Source organism: Hippoglossus stenolepis, chromosome 7, assembly GCF_022539355.2.
Source record: "Hippoglossus stenolepis isolate QCI-W04-F060 chromosome 7, HSTE1.2, whole genome shotgun sequence".
NCBI classification, from domain to species: Eukaryota; Metazoa; Chordata; class Actinopteri; order Pleuronectiformes; family Pleuronectidae; genus Hippoglossus; species Hippoglossus stenolepis.
In genome coordinates this window covers 11,968,157-11,996,124 of record NC_061489.1, presented here as the reverse complement: position 1 = coordinate 11,996,124, position 27,968 = coordinate 11,968,157, and the positions used below count along the sequence as shown (strand labels likewise).

Sequence of the window (27,968 nt, the reverse complement as noted above, 5' to 3'; positions counted from 1 at the left end):
GACCCAGGAGACAGTGAACACTGTTTATTTTCCCTTCATTAAATAAGGATGTCAAGCATGCACTGCATACTGGGAAATCTGACCGAGACAGAATTGTTTTTATCATCCTGCCTGCTTTTCAAAATACATATTTTTAAATCTCCAACTTAAGAATATATTCAGCCATTGTAAAGAAAAAAAACATAACTTCGTTTGTACCATGTTACAACTTAACAATGAAGGGAATCGATCTAATAATTACTACAAAGTTGAAAACAAAACATTATTATTTTGATGATCAGCTCAGTTGTGAAGCTTCTGCAGTGAATCTGGTGCCGCTGTCAGGAGGCGTCCGGCGTGCTTGCAGGGTACGGAGAACACAGCACCCCCCCTCTGTCCCTCTGCAGCCTCCCACACAGGTCGTAGCCTGCGCTCTCCTCTTTCACCCTGCGCCTCAGCTTCCTCTGGTACACCTGGTACACAGCCAAGTGCACGCAACCGTGCACCTGTGGACACAAGAGGAGAGAATACAAAACACCTTACAAAACACCTTGGCCCCCACACGAGGCAGGAAGCCAAGGATACCGTGCTAGTTAAAACGCTGCAACGCTACAACAGACTTTCACACACGTACTTCAAACAGATATTTTGCACAAATAATTGAAAGAATATTCCTTTTATTATCAAACATTACCAACGCAAAAAAAAAGTAATCATTAAACAACCAGCTGTCACTTGACAAATCCACCATTCAGAGTTGGGTAAAACTTCCACCACATAGAACAATTACGGTGGCAGAGAGAGCTCAACGCACTGCAAATTAGGAAAACATGCAAATAGAAAAAACACGTGCAAATTAGGAAAACAACTTCAATAATCTGACGACACTTGCGCTGCAAAAAGTCATAACATAAGCAAATACAGAAACACGCTGCAAGTAGCGACACCAGACATGTTTCCAGGGGACCCAAAAAAAGTGATGAACCTGGCTGTAGTTCAATGCTTTGTGAAGTTCCACCACCACTGACGAGTAGCAGACTTCAATTGCTTCTGCTACTCGTCAGTGGTGGTGGAACTTCACAAAGCATTGAACCACAGCCAGGCTCATCACTTTTTGAGCTTGCCTGTGTTGTGACTTTTTGCAGCCCATGTGTTGTTAAATTGATGAGGTTGTTTTCTTAATATACATATGTTTTTTCTATTTGTATCCGTTTTCTTAATTTGCAGTGTGTTGAGCTCTCGGCCAATGTAAATAATCTACTGATTATGTTACAAAATGTTTCATTTTTTTAAGTAAAAGTGTAAAAGCAAAAGTAAATCAGATAAAGTAAGTAAAAACAGTTATTATATAATAACTACAACACAACTCCTAAAAGTATTAGAGACAAAACAAAGGTGTCCTAAAAGTACCTCTGTCACGCAGGGGGGAGTCACACCTCAACAATATTGTTTTGCATCTAACAAAATAAAGTTACTTGATAAGTTAGCACCTAGTGCTTTCGCCATCTCAAAACGATGAGAAACAATTTCAGACCTTTCTAGATCAGAACTAAACAATTATGTCCCTTTGTCAGAAAGAAACTATTCGAGATCATTTAAAATTCCTTCAGTTGCCTCTTCATCCAATCTGAATCTATGATTTCCATTATTCAGGGGCGGGGGTAGGGGTCAGGCGGCAGCATGTGGATGTGTGGAGTGTGTGTGTGGTTGCTGCCCACACGCAGAAGAGCTGCATTGTGGGTTTTGGAGAGGTCTAACCCTCTCTTTGTCCAGGCGACCCGCTCCCTTGACGTGTAATATAACCCTTGGCAGAGACTCGTAGCGCAGGTGGCCCCCGGAGCTGGATCCTGATTGGCCAGCTCTCACAACAGGCATGACTCCATTGTTGAGGCCTTTCTCCAGCTCGTGAGAAAAGTCCCGAGGTCAGCGTGAGACTGCAAATGCACGCTCGTCCACCACCGTGGCAACCAGATGTGAGGGACGGTAGCTAAGGCAACCTATAATCCCCCATTCTCCGGAACAGCTGCATTCTAGCTGCAGATGTGTTGCCAGTTGGTGGTTATTTCTTGCACATGTTAATTTATTAGTGTGGTGTTATTATTACACTGTGATGGGAAAACGAAATTAATTTGAGACACTAGCCTCAGCAAGCAACGAAAGCAATGATTTACAAATCTGTTTGGTGAACTGAAAAATAATGAAAAAACACAGCAGAAAAAACAATTGTATATAAAAAAAAAACAACAAACAGAAAGAGAAATACAAAATAATGTTTACAACAGGGAAAATGAAAAACAAAACAAAGAAGAGAAGAGACAAGATTTCATAGTCCATAACCACAGGTGGCCCCGTGCAGGAGGATGTGGAAGTAGAGAATTGTTGTTTTTGCCTTTAGAGCCCCAGGTTGGTGGTGAAGAAGTGACAGAGCAGACAGGAAGCTGGGGAGCCTAACACCGTGCACCTATCCCCTTTCTCCCCAGATACCGCAGAACCGCAAAGTTATAGGTGGTCGACACAGTATAGGTCAGCTATGGAGGGAGAAGGAGAGACAGGACGTGTCAGGAAAGAAGTGAAGAGCAGAATAAATCCAGAAAATAAAAATGCTGTATGTAATAAACTGCTGTATATCATCCATTTACGAGCTTCTGTAATGGAGCTGCGAGTACAATGGTTGCGGCATTTACATGACTGGAAAGCACCAGACATTACAGCATTATCATGATGTTTGTATCAGCTGAGGGAGAGGAACAGAGGGCGACAGTGCAGACATCATCAGTCATGGAGGCCTGAGATGCCTCGCCGCCCACACTTTGAGCGTCACTTAGTCACATGAGCCATAACGCTATTGTTGTACCCTGCTGCGGACGATGTGCTGTAAAATTGACCCCGGCTGAAGCGTAATCACTCACCAGAGCCAACAGAGTGATGCCCGCTCCGGCGAAGGCAGCGATGTAGAGGTCGTAGGTCGTTCGGTACTGAAAGGAGGAGATTTGCATTGAGTGGTGATAACGCGTCTACTTTATTTCGTGTCAGAACATGATTTACTTCCTGGTCCCTTACCTCTCTGGTCTTGCAAACGTTGGACAGAGTCATTCCACAGGCTTTCCCTGGCACTGCATTCCATGGCAGGAGCCCTGTGAAAATGAAAAGCATCTCGTTAATCCTATTTAGTACAGAGGCAATAAAAGGACACAGCTATAAAGTTATTCTTTATTTAATTTTTCATACTGTCCACAGATTCCCTGAACCTATCAAAACCAAAAATATATGTATCCATTTATAATATTTTCTTTCTGAGTAGTTTGTGGCTCTTATTGTGAGTCCATGTGTGGACTAATCGGAAAAAGGAATTCTTGACTGGTAAAATTTACCTGAACGTCAACTCAAGTTGGAAGAACAACTATGAAAGTAAAAGTTTAGGGAAATTAGTTGCAGAGTTGCTGACATCATCACTTATAATCAACTTAAAATAATTTCACAATCATCTTTAAATAGTAGCTTCTTGCCAGATGTTACTCTTGTCACTTAAAAACTGCATGTCCTTATATATATATATATGTGTTGTTATTTATACGTCTGTCAAACCTGATCATTTTTCTTTGCTCTACGTTATTATGCAAATATTTTAAAGAGGTGTCAAGGTGTTGTTCAAGCGCAAATAAAAAAAAAGTCTTTGCTAAAAAAAACAGGGCACTGTAGCTTTCAGCAAACTTAACCAGAACATGACCAAATGGCAGATTTGAAGGGGAACTCATTTCAAATTAATACATATTAATATTTTATGTGCTACTGAGCACATACAGCAGCAGGAGGCTACATGTGGGATTGAGTCAAAAACTACAGTGCCACAGTTGTTCTGTGTCGTAGTTGCACTGTACTGACATTGGCAAGTACTGCTTTTAGAGCAGCGAAGAAGAAGTGATATCCAGTGTAGCATTAGCCAGAGATAGCTAAAATGTCAGCGATTTGGCAATATTTCATGTTGGAAAGTTGCACAGTTGAAAAAAGACTTCAGTTTCGAGGGGTGGCACTAGAGTTTCCAATTGCAACACTGTAACAATCTCATGAAGCATTTTAAAAAACCATCACACGAAAAGGCACGAGGATATTTTACAAAGGAAAGTACGTTAAACTAGAAAATAAAGAAGTTCTATGACATTCTGTTTATTCTCTGTATGTATTTGTCTTTCAAGGGGTTTAACCTTGGGTTAAAATACGTTATGCATGTTATTTCTTAAATGCACTGGTATCGGATCAGCACTCAGTATCGGCCGATACACAAGGTCTGGGTATCAGGAAGTGTGTCAGCACATCTCCAGTATTAAGATCAATTTGTTGTTGGCCTTTGTGTTTTCATGGGATTTGTTAACAATAAGACAAAAATATAGAATATATAACAGAATTCATATGACAGGGCAGAAACACACGTGGCCATAAAAGGGTTTCTTGTTACCGTATTGCCTCGCGTCGACACAGAGCTGGTTGATACTCGCTGGGGTCTCGGTCAGGACGTCGATAGTGTGGCAGGTGGCATCCATGTTGTAGAAGAAGTAGACAGGCAGGGCGGAGAAGGCAAACACCAGCAGCCACAGCACAGCCAGTACATATGTCATCACTATGAACTGCAAATGGAGGAGGGAGAATGAACATTACGGTGCATCATCATAACACACTGATGCACGCAAGTCATTTAAGGAGAGTGTTTTTAATGAGCAGCCGAGCAATGACTCACTTAGTGAACACATTTATGTTTCCCTCTTATTAGCTTTGCTTATTATCTCACGCTCCGTTCTCCTCACTCCCCACCCCCACTCCAAAACTGCTCAAACACACTGTACGCTTATCTTTTTAATGTCCCCAAAGGTTTTCCAGCAGCCTTAAGATTTTCAGCTCAGCACCCACCAGGGAGTGATATTTCTATTAATCCCATCCAATCTCTCCATTCCCTTTTACTTGTCCCCACTCTTGGCCCTCTCACCGAGGAGCTGAGGCAGCGGCCGCACATGGTGCTCCTGAACTCTCCGAAGGTTTGCCTGGCAGCGCTGGTGGTGTAGAAGCCCTCGGCCAACAGCACGATGCAGTAGAGGAGGAAAAAGGAGGCCAGGCCATAGATGAAATACTGGAAATATTGTATGCTGAGGAGGAGAGGAATATAGGGGAAAGAAAACAGAGAAAATTCAGGGTTACAGAATGCCCAGACCTTCAGAATAGGAGACTACAGCCCCTTAAAAAGATGTCACTGCAATGACAGAAAGGCTATATTTTACTACCCACATGTAGGCTAGGGTGATGTAGTCCTGAAGGTTGCGGGCGAAGTAAGTCTCGATGAGTCTCTCTGTCTCTGTGAGCGCCTGGTGCCCACAGCCGCAGAAGAGGGCGATGCCAGAGAAACACAACAGTGTGGCGACCAGGGAGCAATAAGGCACCCCACCCAAACAGCGCATACAGCAGTCGTAGCAACCTGTTAGCAACACGAAAGTCAGGACACGTTATTAATGCTTATTATTGATGCTTTATGACGGACAACACGTGAGAAGTGCTCTATTAAAATGTACAAATTATGCACAGCGGTGTACAAATTATAACAACAATAATAAACCCTAGCTTTGGTTACTTTTGCTAAGGTTTTGAAATATCGCTCTATGAGATTCACCCAATACAGTTTTTGTTTTATTTTTTCATCTGCGCTGCTCTACACTAGGTTTACTACTATATTTCAGTATTGATAAACATCTAAATTGTTGTGTTTAGAAATATCCACAAAAATCTATTAAATGTCCACCACAGTTTCTCACAACCCATATTGACTTCTTTACAGCCCAAACCAAAGAATATAGAGATGTACAATACGTCCCCACTTCCCCCCACTATCCAGAACTGAAGCTAAAATATCTCAGTTATTAACGCTTCCATCTTGCACATTTGTCTTGCACAGAGTCTGTGCAGAAGAAAGTGAGGCTGCGGGGGCGCGGTCCCGTCAATACACACACACACACACACACACACACACACAAGACCAATCAACGAGTCTGTCTGAGCTGTCAATCATGACGTTTCACCCCAAACATAACTTGATAAGAACTACCTAAAAATGACAGAAACCATCTTTAAGAAATAAGGATTTAACGTGAACTTTGACTTTTCTTTGTTTGGTCCACATCCATCCGTTAGTATGGAGGAAACAGGGTTTATGATCGACACCGCAGCCAGACACCAGAGGGTGATTGAGACACTTCACTTTTTTGGGGTGCAGTCATGTCTATGTCCAAAACCCAAAGATATTTTGTAAAGCTGAGAAAAGCAGTAAGTCACTGGACAAGCTGGTACACAGAAATACCTTTTGTGTTATTGTTAAAAAAAAAAATACAATTGATTATCACATTGGTCGAACTTTCATTTTCAGTGCATCCACAAATAAATAAAGTGACAAGGATTACGATATTACACAAAATATAAAATCGCTACTATCAAGAAACCTTTTCCTGTTACACTGGACTTTGGATTGTGACCACTGCTTTGGTAGAAAGTAGTTCCCACGGACAAAGTGTACAATGAGGTTGGTGTAGTAATAGCCCACGCAATTCCTTTGAACTGAGGGGATGGCAGAAATGTCCAGAGATGGACATCTTCAAACCTGGGCACATAAAACTGGAACTACCTACATTCCTAGGTGAGATTTTATTTGTAAAAGTCTTTACCAAGCATTGACAGAAACAGTGACCATGCTACAATTCCTCACTGTGGATCAAACTGCAGCTGTAAACACTTTAGTTCACTTGGTAAAGCTGTGCATTCTCCCTCAGAGTCATGTGCTGCTTGAATGGAAGCCAAGGGCCAAGGGCATGGGGACGTGTCTGCTCTGACCCCGGCTCGCACCCTGACTCCATTCACCACCCAGCATGGGGAGTGTGAGAAAAAGGGGGAGGGCGGAGAGGAGAGACAAAGTGAAAGAGAGAGAGAGAGGCTGCTTTTGTGACCGCAGAGACAACAGTCTTTGTCCCATGGCATCATGGGGGTACAAGGGCCACCAATGTCAAGCAAACAAAGGCCAGAGGTACCTCCATGCCTGACACACACATTTACGCACAGTCGCACACATAGACTTCCTTCTGAGGGGGCGCAGGGACAAGAAAGTGATAGTGGGGGAGCTGTCTGCGCTGAAAGAGGATGGAGAGAGAGAGAGAGAAAAAAAAGATCATCTATAAACAAACAATGCAACTATGTGTGCATGTTTGCCATTACACGCTTGCATGCATGCATGCATGCAAACAAACAGACACACACAATGGGAGCGGACTGACTGCGGCTGGTACCATTACAGTAAACACAGATGGCAGCAGGAGCAAATGGAAAGCTCTTTAATTGAACACATCTACATGGCCGTGTGTGTGTGTGACAGGGACAGACTGTGATCCCTCTCATTCATCGTACAACTTAACTGTAGTATGGAAGTGGGCGCTTAGCTAATAACACACAGTTAATTTCAGTATTGTTCAATGAGAAAGGAAGTTAATTAAAGCAGGGCAATTACACATGCTAACGGTGGCCCTGAAGTGCTCAACACAACGGGCGTATCACAAGCCACGGCGACACATTAGAACACACAAAGACAAATCCAAACACACAACAGCAAACCGCAACACATGGGACCCAATAAGAAAGCTCAGCAGCGAGTGAGAAAACACAAACACAAACACAATTCACAAAACACAAAGAGCAAAACAAAACACAAGGGCAAATGAGAAAATGGGACAAAAACAACAGCAAAACAACTGACAAAAATGAAAACGACACAAAGAAAAACAAAACAAACCACAACAACATCTTCTTTTATCAGAAAATGGGGATTTACCTGCAGTAGACACGGCTTGTCGCTGATTGGACGAAAGCACTGTCTGTCCTTTTAGGAGGCAAATGCTGACAAAATGTGTTTGTGGTTGTGTTTTGATGTTTTTGTGATTTGTCGTGGTGTTTTGTAATATGCTTGTTGTGTTGTTTACTCATTTGCCATTGTATTTCATAATACACCGCTGTGTTTTGTGATTCGACGCTTTTGTGCTTTGCACTCCAGGGCCACCATACATCCTTCCATGCATGCACACAACAGGTGGACGCGGAGGAGCCATGCACACACATTTAAGAACGTGCCCGCGTGCCTACACACACACACACACACACACCTTGTAACCAATCAACTCATAAATGACACCAGCAGCTCACGCGCCCTGACCCCACAGTGTGTGTGTCGTTGCAGCTCAGGTGAAAACACAGGTTTTTAGAGTTTCTGGTGAAAATGCGGAGCCGAGGTCAAGCTGCTCCTGTTTTAAAACAAATGGGGAAGGATGGCGAGCGAGAGCAGATGCGACCAGGCTCCTCTGGAAGAAACTGTGTCGTGGTGAAGCATGAAATAAATCTCAACATGTCAGTGGAGCATCAGCCGGTGAGTACAGCCCCCCCCCCTCTAAACTCACACTAAACTTTGTAACTCGTCCTGTGCACTCACATGGAATCACGTTTGAAAACAACAGGGTCTTCTAATAACTAATAAAGTTAGATTTCTGGAGAGGCAGCAGTTTCTTACCCATGTCTGGAAGGAAGGATGCGTTCACGACCCGTCGGTGATTTCACTGTGTCTGGCTCCTCTCCAGCTGCTCCACTGATGATGATGATGATATGCGCAAACTTAGTGTCCTCCGGCCCCCGGATATCAAACCTCAACTCGCTTTCTGTTCCCTCAACAATGGACAGACCCGCCGATGAGTGCGAGCGCGATCTTAAAGAAACAATGACGCTTTTCAATGGGCCCCAGGGCGGAGAGAATAATGAGGAGTTCAAGGTTCCTGCGCTTGTAGAAATGTACTAAGTTCATTGTTGACGCGTATAGAGAGAGAGAGCAACTTGCAGTTTATGCAAATTCAAAAGAGAGAAAGAGTTTTCCCCCTCCTCTCTCTCTTCCCATGGAAAATGAATCTAACTTCTCTTATGAGCTGGTCATTCCAGCCCTGCAGGGCCTTTCAATCCCTGCTTCACCAAGGCCTCTGTTTTTCGTTTTTTATTTCCAGCCTTATAAATAAAATCAAATGAGAAACCGCTCATGAATCACGCAGAATGGCTGCGACGTGTCTAACAGCGATTTGTGAGATTAAAACAGCATCAGTATAAACCTATGTGGACAGTCAGGAGACGCGCTCCACACATATGGGAAAATGTCATATGTGCTTTTGGCTGCAGTCTTAGAGATGAACTACAAGGGCGATAATTCTCAAGATAAATATCACATTATTTTAAGTATATTGACTGATTCATGCTCCAGGGTGAAGGTTGGGGTTTTAAACGTGCTCAAAAACATTTTACTAAGTACATATAATTTGTTACTTGAGTACATTTTCATGTGCATATAAGTAGATTTATTTTAGGGTACTTCACTTTTGCTCCACTACGTACATCACAAATATCTACTTTCTACATTTTTACAATGCATTGCGAGACATGTCCACATGGATTTTAATATATTTTCATCAATAATGAGAGAGGCATTGATCCAATAATGCAGGCAGGTAACACTTGGCCCTTCCTCCTCCAATAACTGTTTTCAGTAGCATCAGCTGCAGTATTCTTCATTAATATGACAGTCTGTATTTTTCTTGTAATCAAACAAAATGTACTATAGGCCCAGTTATTAGTGTAGTAGACTGCTGCATCAGGGAATATTAGGCTCGGCAAGTCTATTTAAAAGCAAGTACCCACTTACTTTTACTCGATTTAGAAAAGTTAAATTAAGTACATTTTTGTCCATTTCTTTACTTTTACTTAAGATAATAATTTGAGTGCTTCCACCATGCATGACATCTGGCGTAGAGCAATTGTGTGTTACACTTCATCAACAATGTATAAGAATGAGCCTAAATCGATATATATATTTGACTTTTGTTATATTGATATTGGTGAATATTGCGATAATTATTGATATTGTTTTATCGCCCGACTCTACATTGTACTGAACAGGGAAGATCAGACATCCCAGCTGGTAAAAGTAATATAAGCTTCATCAGTTATCTCTTTAAATTCTATTTGGTCCTTGGATGTTCCTTTAAGAAATGCAAGCTTCAAGTGTTATTCACAGAACATGAATATGTGGATTACTCAACTTCTAAAGAATTCAAATAGAGCCTTTTAACGTGGGTTGTTGAGGGCTGAAAAATCACTGGTATTTCAATTAGATCTGATTGTTATTTCGTGTGATCATAAAATCCCTGATGTGTATTTTAGAAAAAGAAATCCGCCGGGCGTTTTGGTTCAGTGCCAGCTGTTTTTTTCTTTGTCCACGTCAACTCATGCAACCCCATAACCCACTATCAAACGTTTGTGCCGGAGATGGAGGGGGAAAAAATGAAATGTGCTGTGAGTGGAGCAGAGCAGCATGCGGCAGGGAAACATCACTGATCTCAGGCGACCTGACTGTGGCGGAGTGAGAGACTCTGATTCATCTCCACCCTCTGGCCAAACACCAAAAGAGCCCGATTTAGCTGCGTCTGTGTCCAGGAGATGGCAGACTTTCTCCTGCCATCGACAGTCAGTCATCAGTATTCCATAATTCCAGTCATTTGTGGAGAAAAATCAGCTTTGTCTCTAAACATGATGCTGTAAAAACCACTGTGTATCAGTTTTTTTCTTTAATGTCAAAATGTCTCTGTTGAAAAACTCCACATGTCCCATTCTTTAATATTAATGTGCACATGCTGTAATCAAATGGGATTTGTAATTCCTCATGTTAAGAGGCTACTTTAATTTGTAATTTTGTTATGGAGCTCTTTATTTCCTCTGAGTTAATGCAGTGAGTCTCAAAGTACAAGGCTATTAGATTATTTATTTTCTTGAGCCGCTAGCTCGCAAATCCTCAGAGACACCCCTCGCGTTATACAAGCCTTGTTGAGCACTAACTAGGTTGTTGTACATTGTGTTTCACAGACTCCGACTCTCGGCTTCCCTCCTGTTCTCCGGCGCAGGTGCATCTTGAAAGGATCACTCAATAGCTCATGATACCGTAAAGATAAAAAACTACATTTTTCTTTTGCAAAAGCAAGCAATTAATGCATCCTCCTTCTGTAATTGTGTGTTCACAGATTTGTGAACGCGATTCATCCTTGACTCATTCATTCTCAATGCATCACTTAACCTGGTTTGATATCTCCATTGTTTGCCAGCATACAAATGTATCAGCGGCACATGAGAGCAGCTGCCTTTTTGTAAAGATTTCTTTGAACACAGTGTGATTTCCCTCCAAACATCTGCTATCAAAACAAGCCCGTTTGCTTACGGAGCGCTGCACACTAGGTTTTCCTCATTCTTGGGTGCGATCCAGCGCCGCAGGTGACGAGCAGTGCTATCAGGTAACAGGTGTGAGGCGGTGACTTGAGATGGCGGTGTCCCTTCCCACACGTCGCCTCTCACCTGTCCTCACCCGCTGTCCGCTTCCTGCGTTCGTCTCAGAGAGGAGCGTCTTCTTCGGACGCTTTCATCACACCAGAGGAACGCTAAACCCCTCTGTGTAATGAATGACTCCCCATCACTCCCAGTTAGAAATCTGAGAAAGGCCCAATCAACTTAGCAGACCATGACTTCAGTCTTCCGCTGGCTTCAGCACTCACAATCCCTAAAGATAATACTGGTGTTTCAGCAATGCTTTGCTATGAGGCGCTTTTATCTTGGTGTGGGTGATACTGTATGCATCACCAGTGTCAATTTATGGTGTTTGACATTTCTACAAGAAACTTCAAATATTTCACTTATCAGATCACTTTTTATTTACTCTCCTGGTAGCTGACGGGGATCTTTATCGGAAAATGGATCGACTCTATTTCCACATATTTTTGCTCTTGACAAATGTTTGAACACACTGTGTCGGAATAATTTAACAAATTTGTTCATTAAAATGCAAGGAGCCTTTGACAATTACTCAGAATACAGTTATTTCACAGGCTGCATTCATCTTTGACACTGTATGAGTAAGGATTTTACACATCCCTTGCTTTTTATTCTGTTATTCATCGGAGTAATATTTATCTTTGTGCCTGAGCGGAATGTTATTCTCGTCAAACTGCCCGCTCGTCTTCTGCCGCGCTCTTCCCCTCCTCTGTTTCAGGTATAAAGCGACTGTCACCAAAAGCAAACATGTGGATGTCAGCATTAAACCCACGCCTGCCAACAAAGTGAGCTGAGCAGATGTGGGAGACTCCATTTCACACATGGGGGCCCTTGGGGGGGTTTGAACCAGTTGCTGTGTCCCCGTCCAGGTGGGGGCCCTGTCCAAGTGGCAGGGCTCCACGCTCTCGTTCACCAGCAGATTAACCCAGACAGTGCTGTAGAGAGGAGTTGGTCTCCCCCCGTCTCTCACCACAATGAACAGGTGATGCATTCCCAGGTCCTTCTGTAGAAGCTGCTGAGCTAAGGTAATGTTCCCTGACCTTGAGTCCACCTGGAACGGGCTGCTGTTCTGCACGGTCTCTGGCGCCACAGCGGTGTACGTAATCTCTGAATTCAGCCCAGAGTCCTCATCGATGGCATGGATCTTTGTTACCATGCTGCCTGCCACAGCAGAGGGCGAGACAGTCAGGCATGAGGAGTTACTGCTGGGAAGGATTACTTTTGGCTGGTTGTCATTGATGTCCTGCACAAAGATAGTCACCCTGGCACTGGACGTCAAAGCGACCGGGTGCCCGTGATCGCTGGCCAGCAAGTAGAGTTCGTAGTGGCCCTCTGTCTCGCGGTCCAAGTTTGTGTTGGTGCGAAGCGTCCCCTGGGCGTGATCCACAACAAAGGTTCCACTGCTGTTTACAACATGCAACTCTGTGTTCCCGTTCTCCCCTTCATCTGGGTCCGTCACCCCGACCCGTCCCACCTGGGTGAACGGCGGCACATTCTCGGGGACGAAAAAGATGAAGTGCGGGGTTTGGAAAACAGGTGCATTGTCATTCTGGTCGAGAACGCGGATGGACACCGTGGTCACGGACTCCAAGGGAGGAGAGCCGCTATCTCGTGCAAACACAGTGAGGTTGTGTGCACCCTGCTGCTCCCTGTCAAGAGAGGCCGACACAGACAGTTGACCTGTCACAGGGTCAATGTTAAAGATGGTAGATGTGTGTTTGTCCAGCGTGTAGGTCACCCTGCCGTTGTGTCCGCTGTCTGCATCTGAAGCTGTGACCTGCAGCAGTGGTATTCCTGGCTGGTTGTTTTCCACCACCTCCAGCTGGTAATGAGACTGGGGGAAATGTGGAGGATTGTCATTGACGTCTGCCACCTTTAGCCTCAGCACGTGCCTCGAGGGAGTGACGGCAGACACTTCACCTGATCTCCTGTGGACGATCACAGAAATCTGATGTTCACTTTTCAACTCATAGTCTAGGGGCTTTGATGTGGAAAGCAGATATTTGCCATTCTGCGGGCTCAAAGTGAAAGGCACTTCGCCCTCAATGGCAAGAGACGAGCCTTTAAAGCTGCTGTCACCCTCGAGCTCTAGAACAGCTAAGACGGTGGGGGGCTGGTTCTCCGGTAACACCATAGTCTGGTTTTCATGCTCCACTATGAACCCGATCTTGATCGTCAGCTCCTGGGTCGCCTTGGGGAGCACACACACGGTTACCTGAGTGTCTGCTGGGGGGCAGTGATGGCCGCTAGCTAACACTTTTAACACCAGCTCCTCGGAGTTGTCACTCCAGAGGTCCTGTGTTAGTGTGATGTACCCAGTGAGGCTGTCGAGGCTAAAGAGCTTCTTGGCCCGCTCGGAGACTTTGGGACTGAGGGAATAAGCGATGGCAGCGTTCGGGCCTAAATCTGGGTCTGCGGCTCTGACCTGAGCCACCAGCATGTTCTTCGGGGAGTCTCCGGGGATGGTGACACTGCTCGGGCTGTCACTGCTAAAGCGCGGACAGTTGTCGTTAACATCTGTCACCGTGACTGTTAAAGTTGCTGTAACACTTAAAGGGCCCACGCCGCGGTCAGTGGCAACCAGCACCATCTGATACTGGTCCTTAGTCTCTCTATCCAGAGCTGTTTGCACAACCAGCATGAGGAAAAGCCCGTCTTCTTCGACTTTTAAACCGAAAACTCCATTATCATCAACATCAGAATATTCAAGGTGGTACTGTAGGTCTCCATTTAGACCGGCGTCCCTGTCCTGAGCCTGGTCGTCCAATAAGAAACTGGTCCCTACAGTCACGTCTTCAGAAATCCTCAGGTGTATGTCACTGTTTTCAAAGCGAGGCGTGTTGTCATTGATGTCTTCTATGATCACAGGAAACTGTATAAGGTCCCCTGAGGTTCTTACAATGGCATAGAGTAGAATAATGCATTCCTCTGCTTTTGTGTCCTCGGGACACAGGGCCTCACGATCCATCTTGTTCTCGGTGGTGTAGAAATTCCCAGTTTTTCTGTCCATCCACAGGTAGTCCTGGGTCAGGAGCTGGTACGGAGGGGGGAAGTGTTCAGCAAGTGACCCGACGAGAGTGCCAGGCTCCTGTTCCTCCAGGACGGAAAACCGGACAGAATCGCACACGATCTGCCTGAGATGGACCAGAAGCAGCAGATTCTGTCGGAGAAAGAAACTAACTGTGAGCAGAAAATAGAGAAATCTATTTATTTTTTTATTTGAAGAGATGATTTGGCAACCATGTTTTTTGCCCTTTATTCTGACAGAAGTTTTCAGGTGGTTGAAACCTCATGCCTCATTCAGCTCTTTGAAAAGCATGCAACTGGACAAACAAGGTAACGTGATGCCTCTCACTGATCTCCAAACAATTACACTCACGTACAAATAGAACACCCAAAACAAAAGGCAAACAGGAAATCATGGACTTGATGTTAGGAAAAAAACATTTGTGTACATTTCTACAGTTTTACCAATATTTCATATATTTGAGGATAGCTTGTTAAATGTAAGGTGTTGTCTCCATCGGGTCCTCCAGCACACACCCAGTACATTGTTTTAATTACACAATACAGAATAACACTACAGTTACACCCCGTCACTCAGAAACACAGAGACCACAATGGCTCACTGACCTGCAGCAGTCCAGCCCAGTTCATATTATCAGGAGTCCCATGACCCATCGCCCTCACACATGTTACCCAAGTTCCACGGCAGCGACTGAATGCCGGGGACGGAGGCAGCAACCTAAACCTGTACAGCTGAAGGCATAATTCATCACAAGCCCCTCCCTCAACACTTGGCCTACCTTGTGTGTGAGCCTGACACAGGAGACGTCAGGGAGGGACAACAGGTTTCACCTGCATTACTTAAACACATGTTATTACAACAACACAAATTCCTGAAGAATAAAATCATGAGTAAGCATGTAAGCATGTTGTGTACATATCTCTAAACTCTACACAACAGGATTAATATGGAGATATCAATGTGATACACACCTATTTCTATTCACGTGCTACAATGCAGTTTTCTGTATTTAAACAAAAAATTTATATCATTATTAACTGTTAACTTTGCCCTAAGCACCTTAAGTGCCTGGGGCAATGACTGGGTACAAATCAACAGTGCACAACGTTTGAGTTTCAGTTTAACCGTTGACTTTCACTTGTAATAGAGCATTTTAAACTGTTTGATATATTTCTACCACTACTTTAAACAGCAAAGGGACTTTACTGAAAATTGCCTCATGTGACCCTCATACCCGCACGGCTGCCTTTTAGAAGTAAAAATTTACTTTGAGCGGCCTCTATCGACAGAGCAAGGTACTGCAGCACTTACAACAATTATAATAAAATGAAACTGTTGTGTTGACACGTGGAGAAAGAGCTCTTTTATTCAGGTGCGTTTACTTTCCGGGCTACCATAGTCAGGACCTTCAGTAATAATGCAGCCAATCAAAAATATATTGTGAAATAAAAAGCATCCCAGCAAGACTGTATAACTTTTAAGATGGTACCTGACTGTATATTGTGTCAGAGCTTCTACAATGTACTTGGGTTGATGGTCACAGTTTTATTCTTCCATAAAGCTTATACACTAACTCTTTAAGTTCCTCTGTAAAGCCCCTCTGTTGCCAACTGCTGAAGTGTGAACACCGTTCCAAACCACACAGAGGAACTAACGCCACGTTTTACTTTTAATTTGAAACCATGGAAAAAACACAAAAAAACCAAGCGACCCCTAAAGTGGAGTTGCATACTGTCTTCTTCTTTCTCTCCGTCGGTCTCATGCGTGTGGTTTTCCGTTTTCAACTTTCCGCCCACTTTTTTTTTTCCATGAGCTCTGAGGTTTCCCTGTGACGTGATTGGCTGAGGGCTTCATGATAAAAGACTACAGTCCTGTCCTGAGTTTTGAACCACTCAGGTCACACACTCACTCACTCTCACAGACACAGAGCAGCTCCACGGCGTCTTCATTTCACCGTTCCAGTATGTCCAGCAACATTACGGCAGGTGAGTCCCGACCAACACTGAGCCATTAGATTTATATGCTGACCCACTGCTGCTGATTACAGGCCTTTAAGAAACTGCTACCACCAGTTAAATACTTTCAGACAGTCTCACATTTATTTTACTATTAATTTTCCACACATATTTTAATTTTACACATTTTTTATTCCATGTTTTTTAGCATACACTTAAACCAAAGGGCACATTATCCTACTAAATTTAAAAATGTTTATAACCTTATTTCTTATAGTGGACTTGAGTTGCAGCTTTGTCACATGCCTGTTTTGATAATTAAATTAATTTGTGTTGATCCTAAACGGCATCTGTTATTTTATGATTGTGCGTTTATTGCAGTTTTGATTTACTGCAAAGCACAGATCTTTTTGATTTGTGTAATATTTTTCCATCACAGTCTACAGACCAGGTATTTTTAGTTTTTATGCCTTATGGGCTGGTTTATTTTTACACAGTTTTCTGACACGGCCCATTGGCATACGATTAAACTGCAGGGTTTATTCTTTTAGCTTTTATTTATTTCTGACCCAGAAGATATTTCTAAGCTATTTATATTGGAATCTCCTGAGCTTAACTAGGGCTTTTAAACTTGATTTGACCTTGACGCGTTGTTGTATACATGCATATCATTTTCACTTCTATCTCAGAGTAATTTACTGCCCGTCGGTGCTAAGTTGCTTCATATGAAAATGCCTCAGCTGATCTTAACATTCTCCTTCAGTGAGGTAACCGAGACTTCCTTCCAACTGCTGTCACTTTTTCCACAGACTTGGAACTGGGCGAGCTGCTTCAGGAGTTCCAGGACGTGGTGGAGGAGCTGAAGGCTCCGTCTCAAAGCGACGCGCACGCTTACCAGCAGCTCCTGCAGGAGGCCAAGGGTCGCACAGGGCAGGGGAACGACAGCGGAGTGGAGGACTCTGATTACAGTGAGTGATGAAGGGGCCCATGTCACTGTGATTATAACAATGTCTTGCTGTAAGTAAAGAGCACAGGGAGGGAAAGACATTATGTACTGCATCATTTGCCGGTGAGTGAGGTTTTGGGAAGGCCCCGTGGGTGTCGGCTGCGGCCCTTTATCAGCCCAAACAACTGCCGCATGACACTTTTAATTTGCATGAAATTAGTGTTACAAGAGGACACTTCCCTGTACACTCCTTATAAATGGGCTGCTTTTCTCAAGACAATAGCTGTGTACTGGAATGAACTGCGTTTATGGAAACCCCATCTTTTGTAATCGTCGAGTTTTCTTTTTGTTTTCGTTGCTCCCGTTGTTTGGCGGTTTGCGAGATGAAAGAAGAGTGTGTTTTGCTGCTCCCATGTGTCGTCATTATTGAAAGTATTTTGGCCCCCTAATGTTTCAACAGGCAAGCCGCTTTCAGAAAGCTGACACATGGGAGCCGCTAACAGTGAGGGCGGTTACCTTCACTTTACTGCATGTTATTATCATTATCTGCAACTCCTGCATTGTGTGGAAATTAGTGTTGTTGTTGTTGTTGATCATTTGCATTGGCAGGCCTCAGTGCTTGTCTTCAGTTTATTTTCTCTGCTCACTCCTCCTCTCTCTCTCTCCACCACCCCCCCCCAGGCAGCGAGGCTTCTTTGGGAAACAGTTTGAACACCAGCGAGGAGGAGCTTCACACGGCAGGCATCACGCTGGCACCGAAAGGTACTGGAGGCTTCCATCAGTCTATCTCTATCCACATAGCCCCGCGTCTTACAGTGATCACTATCGCTGCTGTTGCTCTGATCACTATCACAGCCACACAAAAACTCTGTACATAAGGCTGCGAGCGCTTTTGTTTTTACACAACAAAGCCCCTGCCGCTGCGTCTGTGACGTCCCAGCAAACCCCCACTGCTTTTCCGAGGCTCATGCAGGGGTTCTTCATGCTGATGGTGGCTTGGGGGGGAGCTGTTGAATTTATTTTCATGCAAATGCACAGACTACCCTTAAATCTCAATGGATGAAACCAAGAAGGTGACCAGGAGGCGTCTTGTGTTTTTTTTTACAAAATACCTTCCTCACATATTTTCAGCAGACATCCTAGTGGGATCCATCCTGCTGTCGAGGTCTTATAGCGCTTACGATCAGCTTTATCTCCGTTCTTAGAAAAGAAGCTTGAAAATGTTTTTGCCAGTCCAAAAGCAGTTTGGTTCAGATGTAATTCTGGGACTTAGATTAGCTTTCGGCTTTTGGTCCAAAGGAAATAGCACTGAACTGAGCTGCACAAAAAAAAGAAAGTTCCATGCTGGCTTATTTTTTCTATACTTTCTCAAATTCCGTTTCTTTCTGTCCTCTCTCTGCAGCCAAGCTCGGAGACACAAGGGAACTTGAGAGCTTTATCGACATGTTGGACCGGGAACTCGCTGGTGCGTATTTAAAAGAATTACACCCCCTATCACTCCATCGTAGCTTTATTCCTTTTGCACTTAAGCTGAAAAGGCAGAGGACTGCAGCATGTGATGGCGGTGTGGCGGGTCCATGTGGAGTCCGTGTTCTGTTGCACATTAAAAAACAGAGCGTGTACTAGTAGCCAGCTTGTTTCTCCTCTGTACCCCCCCCCCCCCATGCTGTTTATCTCTGAGCACCTCTTGTGTGTAAATGCCATGTCTGGGGACTCAGGTGGACTATCTGCACGGCCTCTAGTGATAATAGCATACTTGACTACATAAGCATGGTGATCCTGCTATCAGTCCTAAAGCAGTGGTGTTTCAGAGGACTGCCAACACATGCATGTCCCTGCACACAGACACTCACTCTACAAAGAACAAATCATGCATTCTCAGCTATCAGTTCTCTCAACACAGAGAGAATTAATGTTATGAATGAATTGTCACTCCCCCTGTATCTTTACACTTATTAGTCTGTGTATGTTTGTGTGAGTGTTAATATGCCTGTGTGCCCCCTCCTATTCTAGCTTCTGAGCTTTTGTGGTTTTTCTCTCTCTCCCCCACTCTCTTGCAGAGATGTGAACAGAGAGCGATGGCGAGCCGCGCAGAGGGGGGAGAAACAGGCCGGGGGCGACATGGCTGGCTACTGCCGAGCAGACAGGCAGATCTTCACCCGAGCAGATCCGAGGGAACAAATGCTCCCCTGGCTGCTCTGGGGGAAAAGGTTAACATCAGAAATTAAAAGGGCACTCCATTCCAAAAAAAAAGCAAGAACACCCTCAGACCCTCCGCAGCGCCGTGTCCAGCTGGCGAGATGACGTCCCTGCAGCATCAGATCCGATATGTGTAACATATTCTCCAAACTAGACAAAGCTTTCATCTGCCTTGAGTATAGAAAGTATGTTCACGCCACATTAGAAATTCCTGAGGGCTATGTGAGGGTCCTAAATCCTCAGAACCATATATACCTTCTTTTTTCTTTTCGGGATGTTGATCTTTACGTTGTTCAGAATCACAGATGGCACTTTAGTTGTTAACTAATCTCAAATCCATTGGGATCAGATCTGCTGTGTAACATTAAATGTCATTTTTATGCTCCCCTCCTTTCCAGTGTACAGTTGTGAATAATATTGTTTTAATATAAATTGTTGTATAGATGGATTCAAATATAAATAAAGACTTTGACTTTTATTTTGTACTATATTTCATTCTTTGTTGACATCGAGAAGTAAATTGGACCTCGCTGTCTTTACACACACAGACACACTGTTGAAAGTATCTCTATATAGACCTATAAATCTATATAGACCACAACAAACTATTTTCTCTCCTACCCCTTCGCTAAACCTGCTGTCGCCGGTGTCGCACCACATGCCTCGAGAACCCTTCACCCATTCTTCTTTGTTTGTTCTGTCTGCTTCCTGTTTGTCTATTCTGGTTACGCTCTGAGTTTCACTTCTGCCAACTATGATCAGGAAACGCACATCTAACTCAGAAACCATGTGAAGACAGCCTGAAGAGGAAATGCGTTGGTTGTGCTGAATAGAGACAATGCTCATTTAGACTTTGCGAGCTGACGTCATTATAACACTCTTACACAAGTCTGAGCTCTGTACTGGAGGAAGGAAACATTCTGCTTTGCTTCCCTGTAAAAGAACGTCTCAGAACTTTACCTCGCTTGACTTCTCCAATCTGTCACTCCGTCACTTCAGTGTAGCCCTGGACCGCCACTTGTCTCCCACTTTACAAGCTTTTCACTTTTTTTTTTTTTTACTTTTACAGTAACAGACAACAGCAGTATAATCCAACTGAAATATGCAAAAAATTGTTTTACACTGGTAAAGAATGACAATTGTCAATGAATCTTAATCTGTGCTGCTTATTGGGGAGCGGCTGCAGCTCAGGAGGAAGAGCGAGGCGTTAATCGAAAGGCCGTGGTCGATCCCCAACTCTGAGCGTTGGTGTCCTTGGGCCAAACACTGAACTGGAAATTAATTTCAGTGCATGTGTGAATGTAGCATGTAGTGTCAAGCACTTTGAGTGGTCGATCAGACTAGAAAAGCGCTATAAAAATGCAGTACTGTGTCCATGTACTGTAAGTACACGTAAGATTCTATTTAAAGTAAAGGAAAAGTTTAGCCTTCTGGAAACGGAGAACTCACAGTCCAGCAAGTTATTGAGTCTTTATTCTTTCCTCCTTAAAAATCCCCAGACAGCTGGTTGATACAACCAGCCATCCATACCAGCAGCCCTAGTGATATATTGTGGAATAGACTTATTTGGTGGACCTGCTTTTTGACATGTCAGCGGAGGCGGTCGAAGGAAGGAAGGCTGGACATTAAAGATATAGCACCGTCTCTTATTTATGACTCCTTTTTAAAGACACAAAGTTCAGGTCAGCTCTGAACTCGGGCCAACTATTTAACCCCGATGACCAGGAGGAGAGCTTGTGCCTGTGCAGGGGGGATAGAGGCAGAGAAGGGTGTAGCACTGAGAGCAAGTCTGACATTACTGTAAAGCAAAGAGGAATAGTGGCAGCAGAAAGTGACCATGACTTCAGACAATAGGGAAATACACAGGGGTCGTGTTAAGTAACCTGTTCCTCCTGTGTTGTCTGTTCCTCTCAGAGAAAGGCATATATGACTGATTTAGGCTACAGCTGCTGCAGGATACGTTTTCTTCGGGATGATGGAACTTCCCTCAAACAAAGGGCACATCCTGTTTTCAGAGGCTGTAGTTGAGGAACTGCAACTATGCAGGAACATGTCGGTGTAGTGAAGATGAAACTGAAAGGCATTCAATTAGAATTCCCACGTTGAGATCAGTTTCCAAGGGCAGATCTAAAAGTGGGGCCAGGGGGGCACTGGCCCTGCTGAAATCTGATTGGCCCCTGAGGTGCCCCTGTCCTGTCGGTAGTCAGTTACAATTCAAACTATTCTTTGATTCTTGTTCTTGAATAAGGAACAATTTTCATAATATATTCAATGATGTGTGGCTTTGCTCAAAGCTATAGAAATAACAGAAAACAAAGAATAACCTAATGTGCACTTTACTGAATCAGGAATTGTGGATGGATGTTTTTTGCTAACAGCTGTTGTGCAGTTAAATTCTGCATTTTACAATGATACAACTGCTGACGTGTGTAGGAGACAAGTTGTTATTTGAGTTTTATTGTAGAAACGCTATTTTCCAACAAAAACAGTAGGATGGATGTAGCCTTAAATGTTTTAATCCACGCTGTCATTTTCATTGCACGTGAAAAACTCGCCATCAGAAAATGATGCTGTGTGATTTTTTTTTTTTTATTAGATTCCTCTTCAGTGGGATCAGATGTAATATATCAGGTTGTCTTATGGGAACACCTCCTCTTTGTTTGTGTGCTAATTACTGTGAGGCTGGTGTTTGATTGGCAGCGCACTAAAGTAAGAGGCCAATATGTTAGCCAGTCGCCTTGTTTAGATAACAGAGTAAATGATGAATGAACCGAGTCCATTAGCTGATAAATTAAAATGAATTGGTGTTATGATGAGACGGTGAATGGTCTTAAGAGATGAAGACATAATGAATATCATGTTGTAGCCCTCATCACCTATCGTCGGCGGCATCATGGTAATAAATGTCACGTATAGGCTCTAAAATCTCTGCCCACAATGCTGGTTTGTTTTAAACTAGTTAGCGAGCTAATGAAGAGGTAATTGAGTATAGCAGAGAGGAGACACTTGTTATTATCAGACAATGAGTAAATGAAGCAGAGATATGGGCTGTGCAGCGAGGCTATCATGGCCGAGATGAGTGCAGCATGCAGAGCACGCAGTGTTCTGTCATCTGCCTGATGAGAGACTGGAGCAACGCCGCTCCCCTGAGAGAGCTCCCCAAATGGTCCAGGCTAACAACGCTCTCGCAAGGAATTAGCTGGCTCAACCGCCTAACACACACACCCACACACACACGCACTCACATACATACAGACTCTGAGTGGGTCTTACATAACCGAGGTCAGTCCCTGAGCCCTGATCAAGGACACAGATCACTGATTTGTTATTCTTGCAGAGCTCACACTAGGCAGAGCGGGGTGCCTGAACCATAAAGGACTTGATGGTACGCTGTGAAATTATATCTCTCAGATGGCATCTCTTGCGATATTCAAGAGATATTCATGTCGGCCGTAAATAATGGAAAACCACTTCTCACTTATTCTGATATAGTAGCATAAGAGGACAGTAAACACAGATATGATCTGCAGCAGTGTTGCATAGCTTGATCTTTTTTTCATCCACAAGAGCAGCGTGGTTCTAGGAATTGTAATGTTGCCTAAGGGTCAGACTGCAGTCGGTCCATTGGTTTCATTCCCACTGAAATATCTCAACCCTTGAATCGATTGCCATGTAATTTAGGACAGAGATTCATGGTGCTCAGAGGATAAATCCTAAGCCTGCTTTCAGAAATGCACTGAACTCCGAAGATCCTCCGTATTTTCTCCGGAGGAGGTGCATGTGTGAGAGGCTCCAGATTATCGACTGACTTTCTCCACCTGGCCCTCTAGTATAAAGTCCACAGAAAGTCAGGAGAATTCGATGTGAGATCACAGGGGATCGTCCGCTGGATTCAGCGCAAATTATGCTTCTAAAACAGCAGATGCAAAAGAAAAAAAAAAAAATGCCAATGAAAAGGCAGTGACACACGCATAGAAGACACCGACGTGCAGTCTACGTGGTGACCTCTAAAGATCTTTGATATCTCATTACCTGCCATAAATACCTGTAATAGTAATGGCAACATTATTATAAGTCAATGTTTGTTAAGATAGTTTAAGAAACCTCCCGATGCTTGTCAGCCATATTAGTATTATATACAATAATTCATTATAGTCTCAGGTGAACTGCAGCCTCACAGAGCTGTATACACACGGCTGTAGGCATTTGCTCTGACCTTGCAAAATGTGACTTTTCAATACTAATTGATGAGTTCATCTTTGGGAAGCAAAATCTTTTTTTTATTAACTCATGGCCACCAATAACCTGCATTTCTGTGGTATCTACAAATGCTTGGTTATACAAACAAATGTTGAATCGCATCAGAATACATTAAAAACTTGAAGTACTGTTTAGGATTTAAAATTAAATTAGATCCATCATGCAATATTTCAGTCAGACATGAGGGGGAAAAAAATATCTTTTCCGTCATTTTGGACTGATTCATTGGAATGTTAATGGCCAATTTTGTTTTTTGTGGTTACTGTAAATCTGAGTTCCCACCTATATGGTCATTTCCTGTTTTCCTCAGACAGTGTACAGGGGCAGGAAACCAGTGGAATTCCTTTACAGAGGATTTCATTCCCAAAGAATGTGACCCATCCAGTCTTCAAATGAGCCATTACGTCACTGCTGACTGGGGATTTCTTGACGCCATTTCACCCTTCCTCTTTCAACTCAGACCGGAAATTTACTTGAATTCATCGCGGAAACTCAAACAAGCAACACAAAAAACACCAAGCAGCTGAGGAAATGTTACAATTCCATTCTTGGTTTCTAGAGAAGTACTGTTTTTCAGATAAAGCTAAAAGTCAAGTTAAAAGTTGAGCACTAGTGAGAAGAGGGTGTAAAAACAAGCTGTGAGAAGATGTGCTTCTCAAATGAAGTTGACAGTGAACATAGCTTTTGTAAATGCCATGGGCTACCTAGTGAGCAGGAAAAAACTCTGCTCTTTCTTGTAATGCAGGGAGCTAGCAAGCTGTCAGTCTCACAAGGAGCTCTCTGTGCATCTTCACCGCTGTGAAATGTTTCCAGTGTGATTGTAGCCTCAGTAGAGCAGATAGAAACAATGTCGACAACTTTTAAGATCCAACAGTAAGTTTTAGAGTTGCCTGCAGTTCCCACAATGCTTTACTACTGAGCTTTTTATGTATTCTAGTGGTGTGAAAATATTTTTTGTGGCGAGGATGATACTTTTGACAGTAAACTGTATAAGATGGAAAACATGACAGCTTCCCAAATGTGAAGCCAAAGTGTGTCTGGCTGCAGTAGGGGTCATAAATCCTGGTTCCTCCATGTTAGTGGATGGGATGGGGTCCAAACTAAAAAGTCAAAGTATGATACGTTTTTCTCAAAAAATGGTTTCTGTCATTTTAGGTAGTTCTTGTCACACTTTAGACAGACTTTATAATGCCGGAGGAAATTCTTGTACCAGCTTGCTCCACGATTACGGTATAACATAAGTACAGAGAATATGAAGTACAGAGAATAAAACAATCATATTGATTATATTTAATAAAACAGTATTAGTCTAAAAATATAATTGACAATAAAATGAAATATTAAAATGTATCATATGTGTGATAAAAATATGTTGCGTTTATGGAGTAATAAAAAACTAGTGCCTCACAGAAATGACATGAGAAATAGGAATAAAGTAAATTACATGAGACAGTAATTTAATACTAAAGTGGCTGTATGTGGATCTTTGTTTGAGTACAAATTCTTTCCGGTAGGTTTGTTTTTAATTACTTATTTGATGCTATAAAAGTGAGGTGAAACATCATGACAGCTGAGACTAAAGCAGGGAATTTAAATCTATTTAAAGTAGGATAAGTGAAAATGTATTTTTATTGTGCATAAACAACTGAGACAGTGACCCAAATTTTGAGGTATAATCCAGATTAGATATCTATCGGCAAAACCATTGAATCTTTTAAAAATAATTTAAAAAATTGCTATTTACATTTAATGGTTAAGTATGAACAATATCAGAGTAAAATACAATCACTGCTCAGAACTAACATTTAGGCATCACTGACAAATAAATGTCTCTGCCACTCCGGGCAAAAATAGGCTTAACTTCAAAGAATGTTTCCAGTACACAACAGAAAAAGCTCTTCTTTTGAGTATAAGCTCAAACTCTCTGTGTATTTGATCTGAAAGATGTGTGAAAAGCCTGGTAGTCTGGATTAGCACCAAAGATCAAATTTGTGCCACTGAAAGTCATTTTAATGTGATCTAAGCGATAAGATACTTTCGGGGGAAGTCCTCAGGGAGCCTTCTGTAGTCTGTACAGCGGAGCAGCACAGGCCTGCGAGTTCAGACATCAACGGCCCACTGACGCAACCCTCCCCCTGCCACCAGTAACCAACATCTGAGAAAGGCATTAGTGGACTGCCATCTGATGGTGAACTCCAGCTGATGCAACTGGGAGTTAGCGCCGGGCCTGCACGGCCTCAGCTGGTGAGGAGCGACTTTGTGAAATAGCTCAGAATCTGCAAGATAATACTGTGAATGATGAGAGCAGTTAGAGTAGAAATGAAACCTCCTGGAAGATGTGAATCTTGCCGTGCAACCTGATCCCCCACTCCACTCCACCCCCCCCACCAAACAACTAGTAGGAAAAATTAGCCGTCAAGTAGCATCTCGTTGTAGCTGGGTTTCCTGGACAGGAAACAGGATAGATATTGTGTAGAGGCTTTAAATGTGCGTGTTGCCGGCCGTTGTTACTTCCCCTCACACACACTGGGAGTGCACAGGCTTTAGTCTCGGCAGCCCCAGCGGTATCTCCAGGCCATCCATCTTCCAGAGGATAGATCATTATGTAGTCAACAGGCAGCTTTAGGCCGCAGGGGCAGGTGGGACTGCTTGTACGAGATGAACCACAGGCTGCCACTGTTCTTCACTGGACCGCCATAAAAATCTAACCGGCCCCTTTTACTGCCGAGAAGTACATTAAACTTGAACTTGTTCTATTCTTGGAAAGCGTCCACAATTTGTTGCCCCCAAAGCTGCATTTCAAGGATCATGCTGGTGTTATTTTATCTTTTCTATTCCTTCCCAACAAAGCCCAATAAAAGCCCCCAAAAAACAGCCTTGAATTCATCCCGCTAACAAGCGTGTCTGCACACCCTCCGCTTGGAGCTTATGCCTCTGTGCTACAGAACTCCATCATCACCCAATAACCATTAAAAACGCATAAAACAGCCATATCATTGGCTGATATTTCAGTTTATTCTCACACAACTCTGCAGCAGCCTTTTCTCTGGGTGGTAGCTTGATGTCAGGCGGACATCACTGAGCATGCTGGGGGATGTGTCTCCTTGCTCAGCTTTAGTCTGAAGAGACTGTGTTCATTGTAATTAAAGAATGTCACCCAATGCACCAGGCTCCAGTTTGGCTCCGGTCTCAGCGTTTCTTATGGTTTTTGGACAACAACGGGTTCATAGCACAGAGGCATATGTTACATCTGGCTGTGGCTTCACAGATGGCACTTGTTAGCAGGATAAATTCGTTGTTTTGTTTTAGTTTTATAATGGGATTTGTTGATGGTAATGATAAACGTCACCTGCCTTATCATTTAATACAAAAGCTGTGATTTCTGGAGGAACAGAGCACTTCAAACACAGCACTTCCAGAGATGCTCTGTAAGATTGTACGACGACAAATATACAAAACACTATTATCAGCACCAAACTTCTTGGTCTCACGGCCACTGAAAATGTATGTCGTGCTCTATATTCATGAGAATCACAAAAAGAAGATACAGAAAGAATAGATATTTATTTTTGATTACTCCAGTTTGTGTGATTATAAATACATTCTATGGACATAAACATATAAGTAACAGGGCATCTTTAGTAATCTGTACAGTGACACTGAGATGACAGAGATTTATCATGATGTTTTTGGGCTCAAACACAACTCGTTTGCTGATTTCAGCTCTAGTTTCTAGTAAAGAAATGTGTTAGCGCATCTGGGTTTGATGGCACCAAAACCCCAAAAACCTGGAAAATATGCGAATGATTTGTCTAATGCTCCGTGGGTACAAAAGAAAATCATCAGGAGTGCGTTTTTCACATGGAAATAATAGTTTATTGATGTTCTGACAAATGCAGTGTGATTTCCCTTTGGAGAAAAACAGGCTATTTAAATTTGAGTTTTGGTTCAGCGACTGGTTCTAACCTGCTTCCCAATAAGTAATGTTCATTAGCTCCTCAGTCAGGAGAGAAATTTAGCAATTCAAGAAAATTAGACCTTAAATGATTGGAAATGAGCGAGCTGTTCAGATTACGGCACTTACAAAGTAGAAGAAAAGAGAAAATGGGCGAGTTATGTCTGTGTGAAACAGAGGTAGAGCTGCTCACATTGCTTCGTGTGCGAGGGAGGATCAAAG

At 43.2% G+C, this 27,968-nt stretch overlaps 3 protein-coding genes and 1 long non-coding RNA gene across 4 annotated transcripts; 2 read left to right on the top strand and 2 right to left on the bottom strand.

Annotated features, from left to right (window-relative positions):
- Window positions 1-9: 9 nt before the first annotated feature.
- Window positions 10-8,792, bottom strand: plp1a (proteolipid protein 1a). Its single transcript, XM_035160707.2, has 8 exons — window positions 8,561-8,792; window positions 5,254-5,440; window positions 4,958-5,114; window positions 4,433-4,601; window positions 3,040-3,113; window positions 2,889-2,954; window positions 2,369-2,507; window positions 10-485 (listed from the first exon to the last, which is right to left on the bottom strand). Exons 1-7 carry the CDS (start codon window positions 8,562-8,564, stop codon window positions 2,427-2,429), a joined length of 738 nt encoding a protein of 245 aa, XP_035016598.1. The 5' UTR covers window positions 8,565-8,792; the 3' UTR covers window positions 10-485; window positions 2,369-2,426.
- LOC124852080 lies at window positions 8,088-15,340 on the top strand. The gene is made up of 3 exons (XR_007032816.1): window positions 8,088-8,419; window positions 14,420-14,585; window positions 14,671-15,340. It is a non-coding gene; the product is annotated as an uncharacterized LOC124852080 (long non-coding RNA).
- Window positions 11,679-15,251, bottom strand: pcdh20 (protocadherin 20). The gene is made up of 2 exons (XM_035160701.2): window positions 15,037-15,251; window positions 11,679-14,563 (listed from the first exon to the last, which is right to left on the bottom strand). The coding sequence occupies exons 1-2, from the start codon at window positions 15,082-15,084 to the stop codon at window positions 12,020-12,022; spliced, it is 2,592 nt and encodes an 863-aa protein (XP_035016592.2). The 5' UTR covers window positions 15,085-15,251; the 3' UTR covers window positions 11,679-12,019.
- A 949-nt stretch (window positions 15,341-16,289) lies between the features above and the next one.
- On the top strand, window positions 16,290-20,009 carry si:dkey-27i16.2 (regulator of cell cycle RGCC-like). The gene is made up of 5 exons (XM_035160711.2): window positions 16,290-16,416; window positions 17,196-17,354; window positions 18,014-18,094; window positions 18,735-18,797; window positions 19,393-20,009. Exons 1-5 carry the CDS (start codon window positions 16,395-16,397, stop codon window positions 19,398-19,400), a joined length of 333 nt encoding a protein of 110 aa, XP_035016602.1. The 5' UTR covers window positions 16,290-16,394; the 3' UTR covers window positions 19,401-20,009.
- Window positions 20,010-27,968: the final 7,959 nt, after the last annotated feature.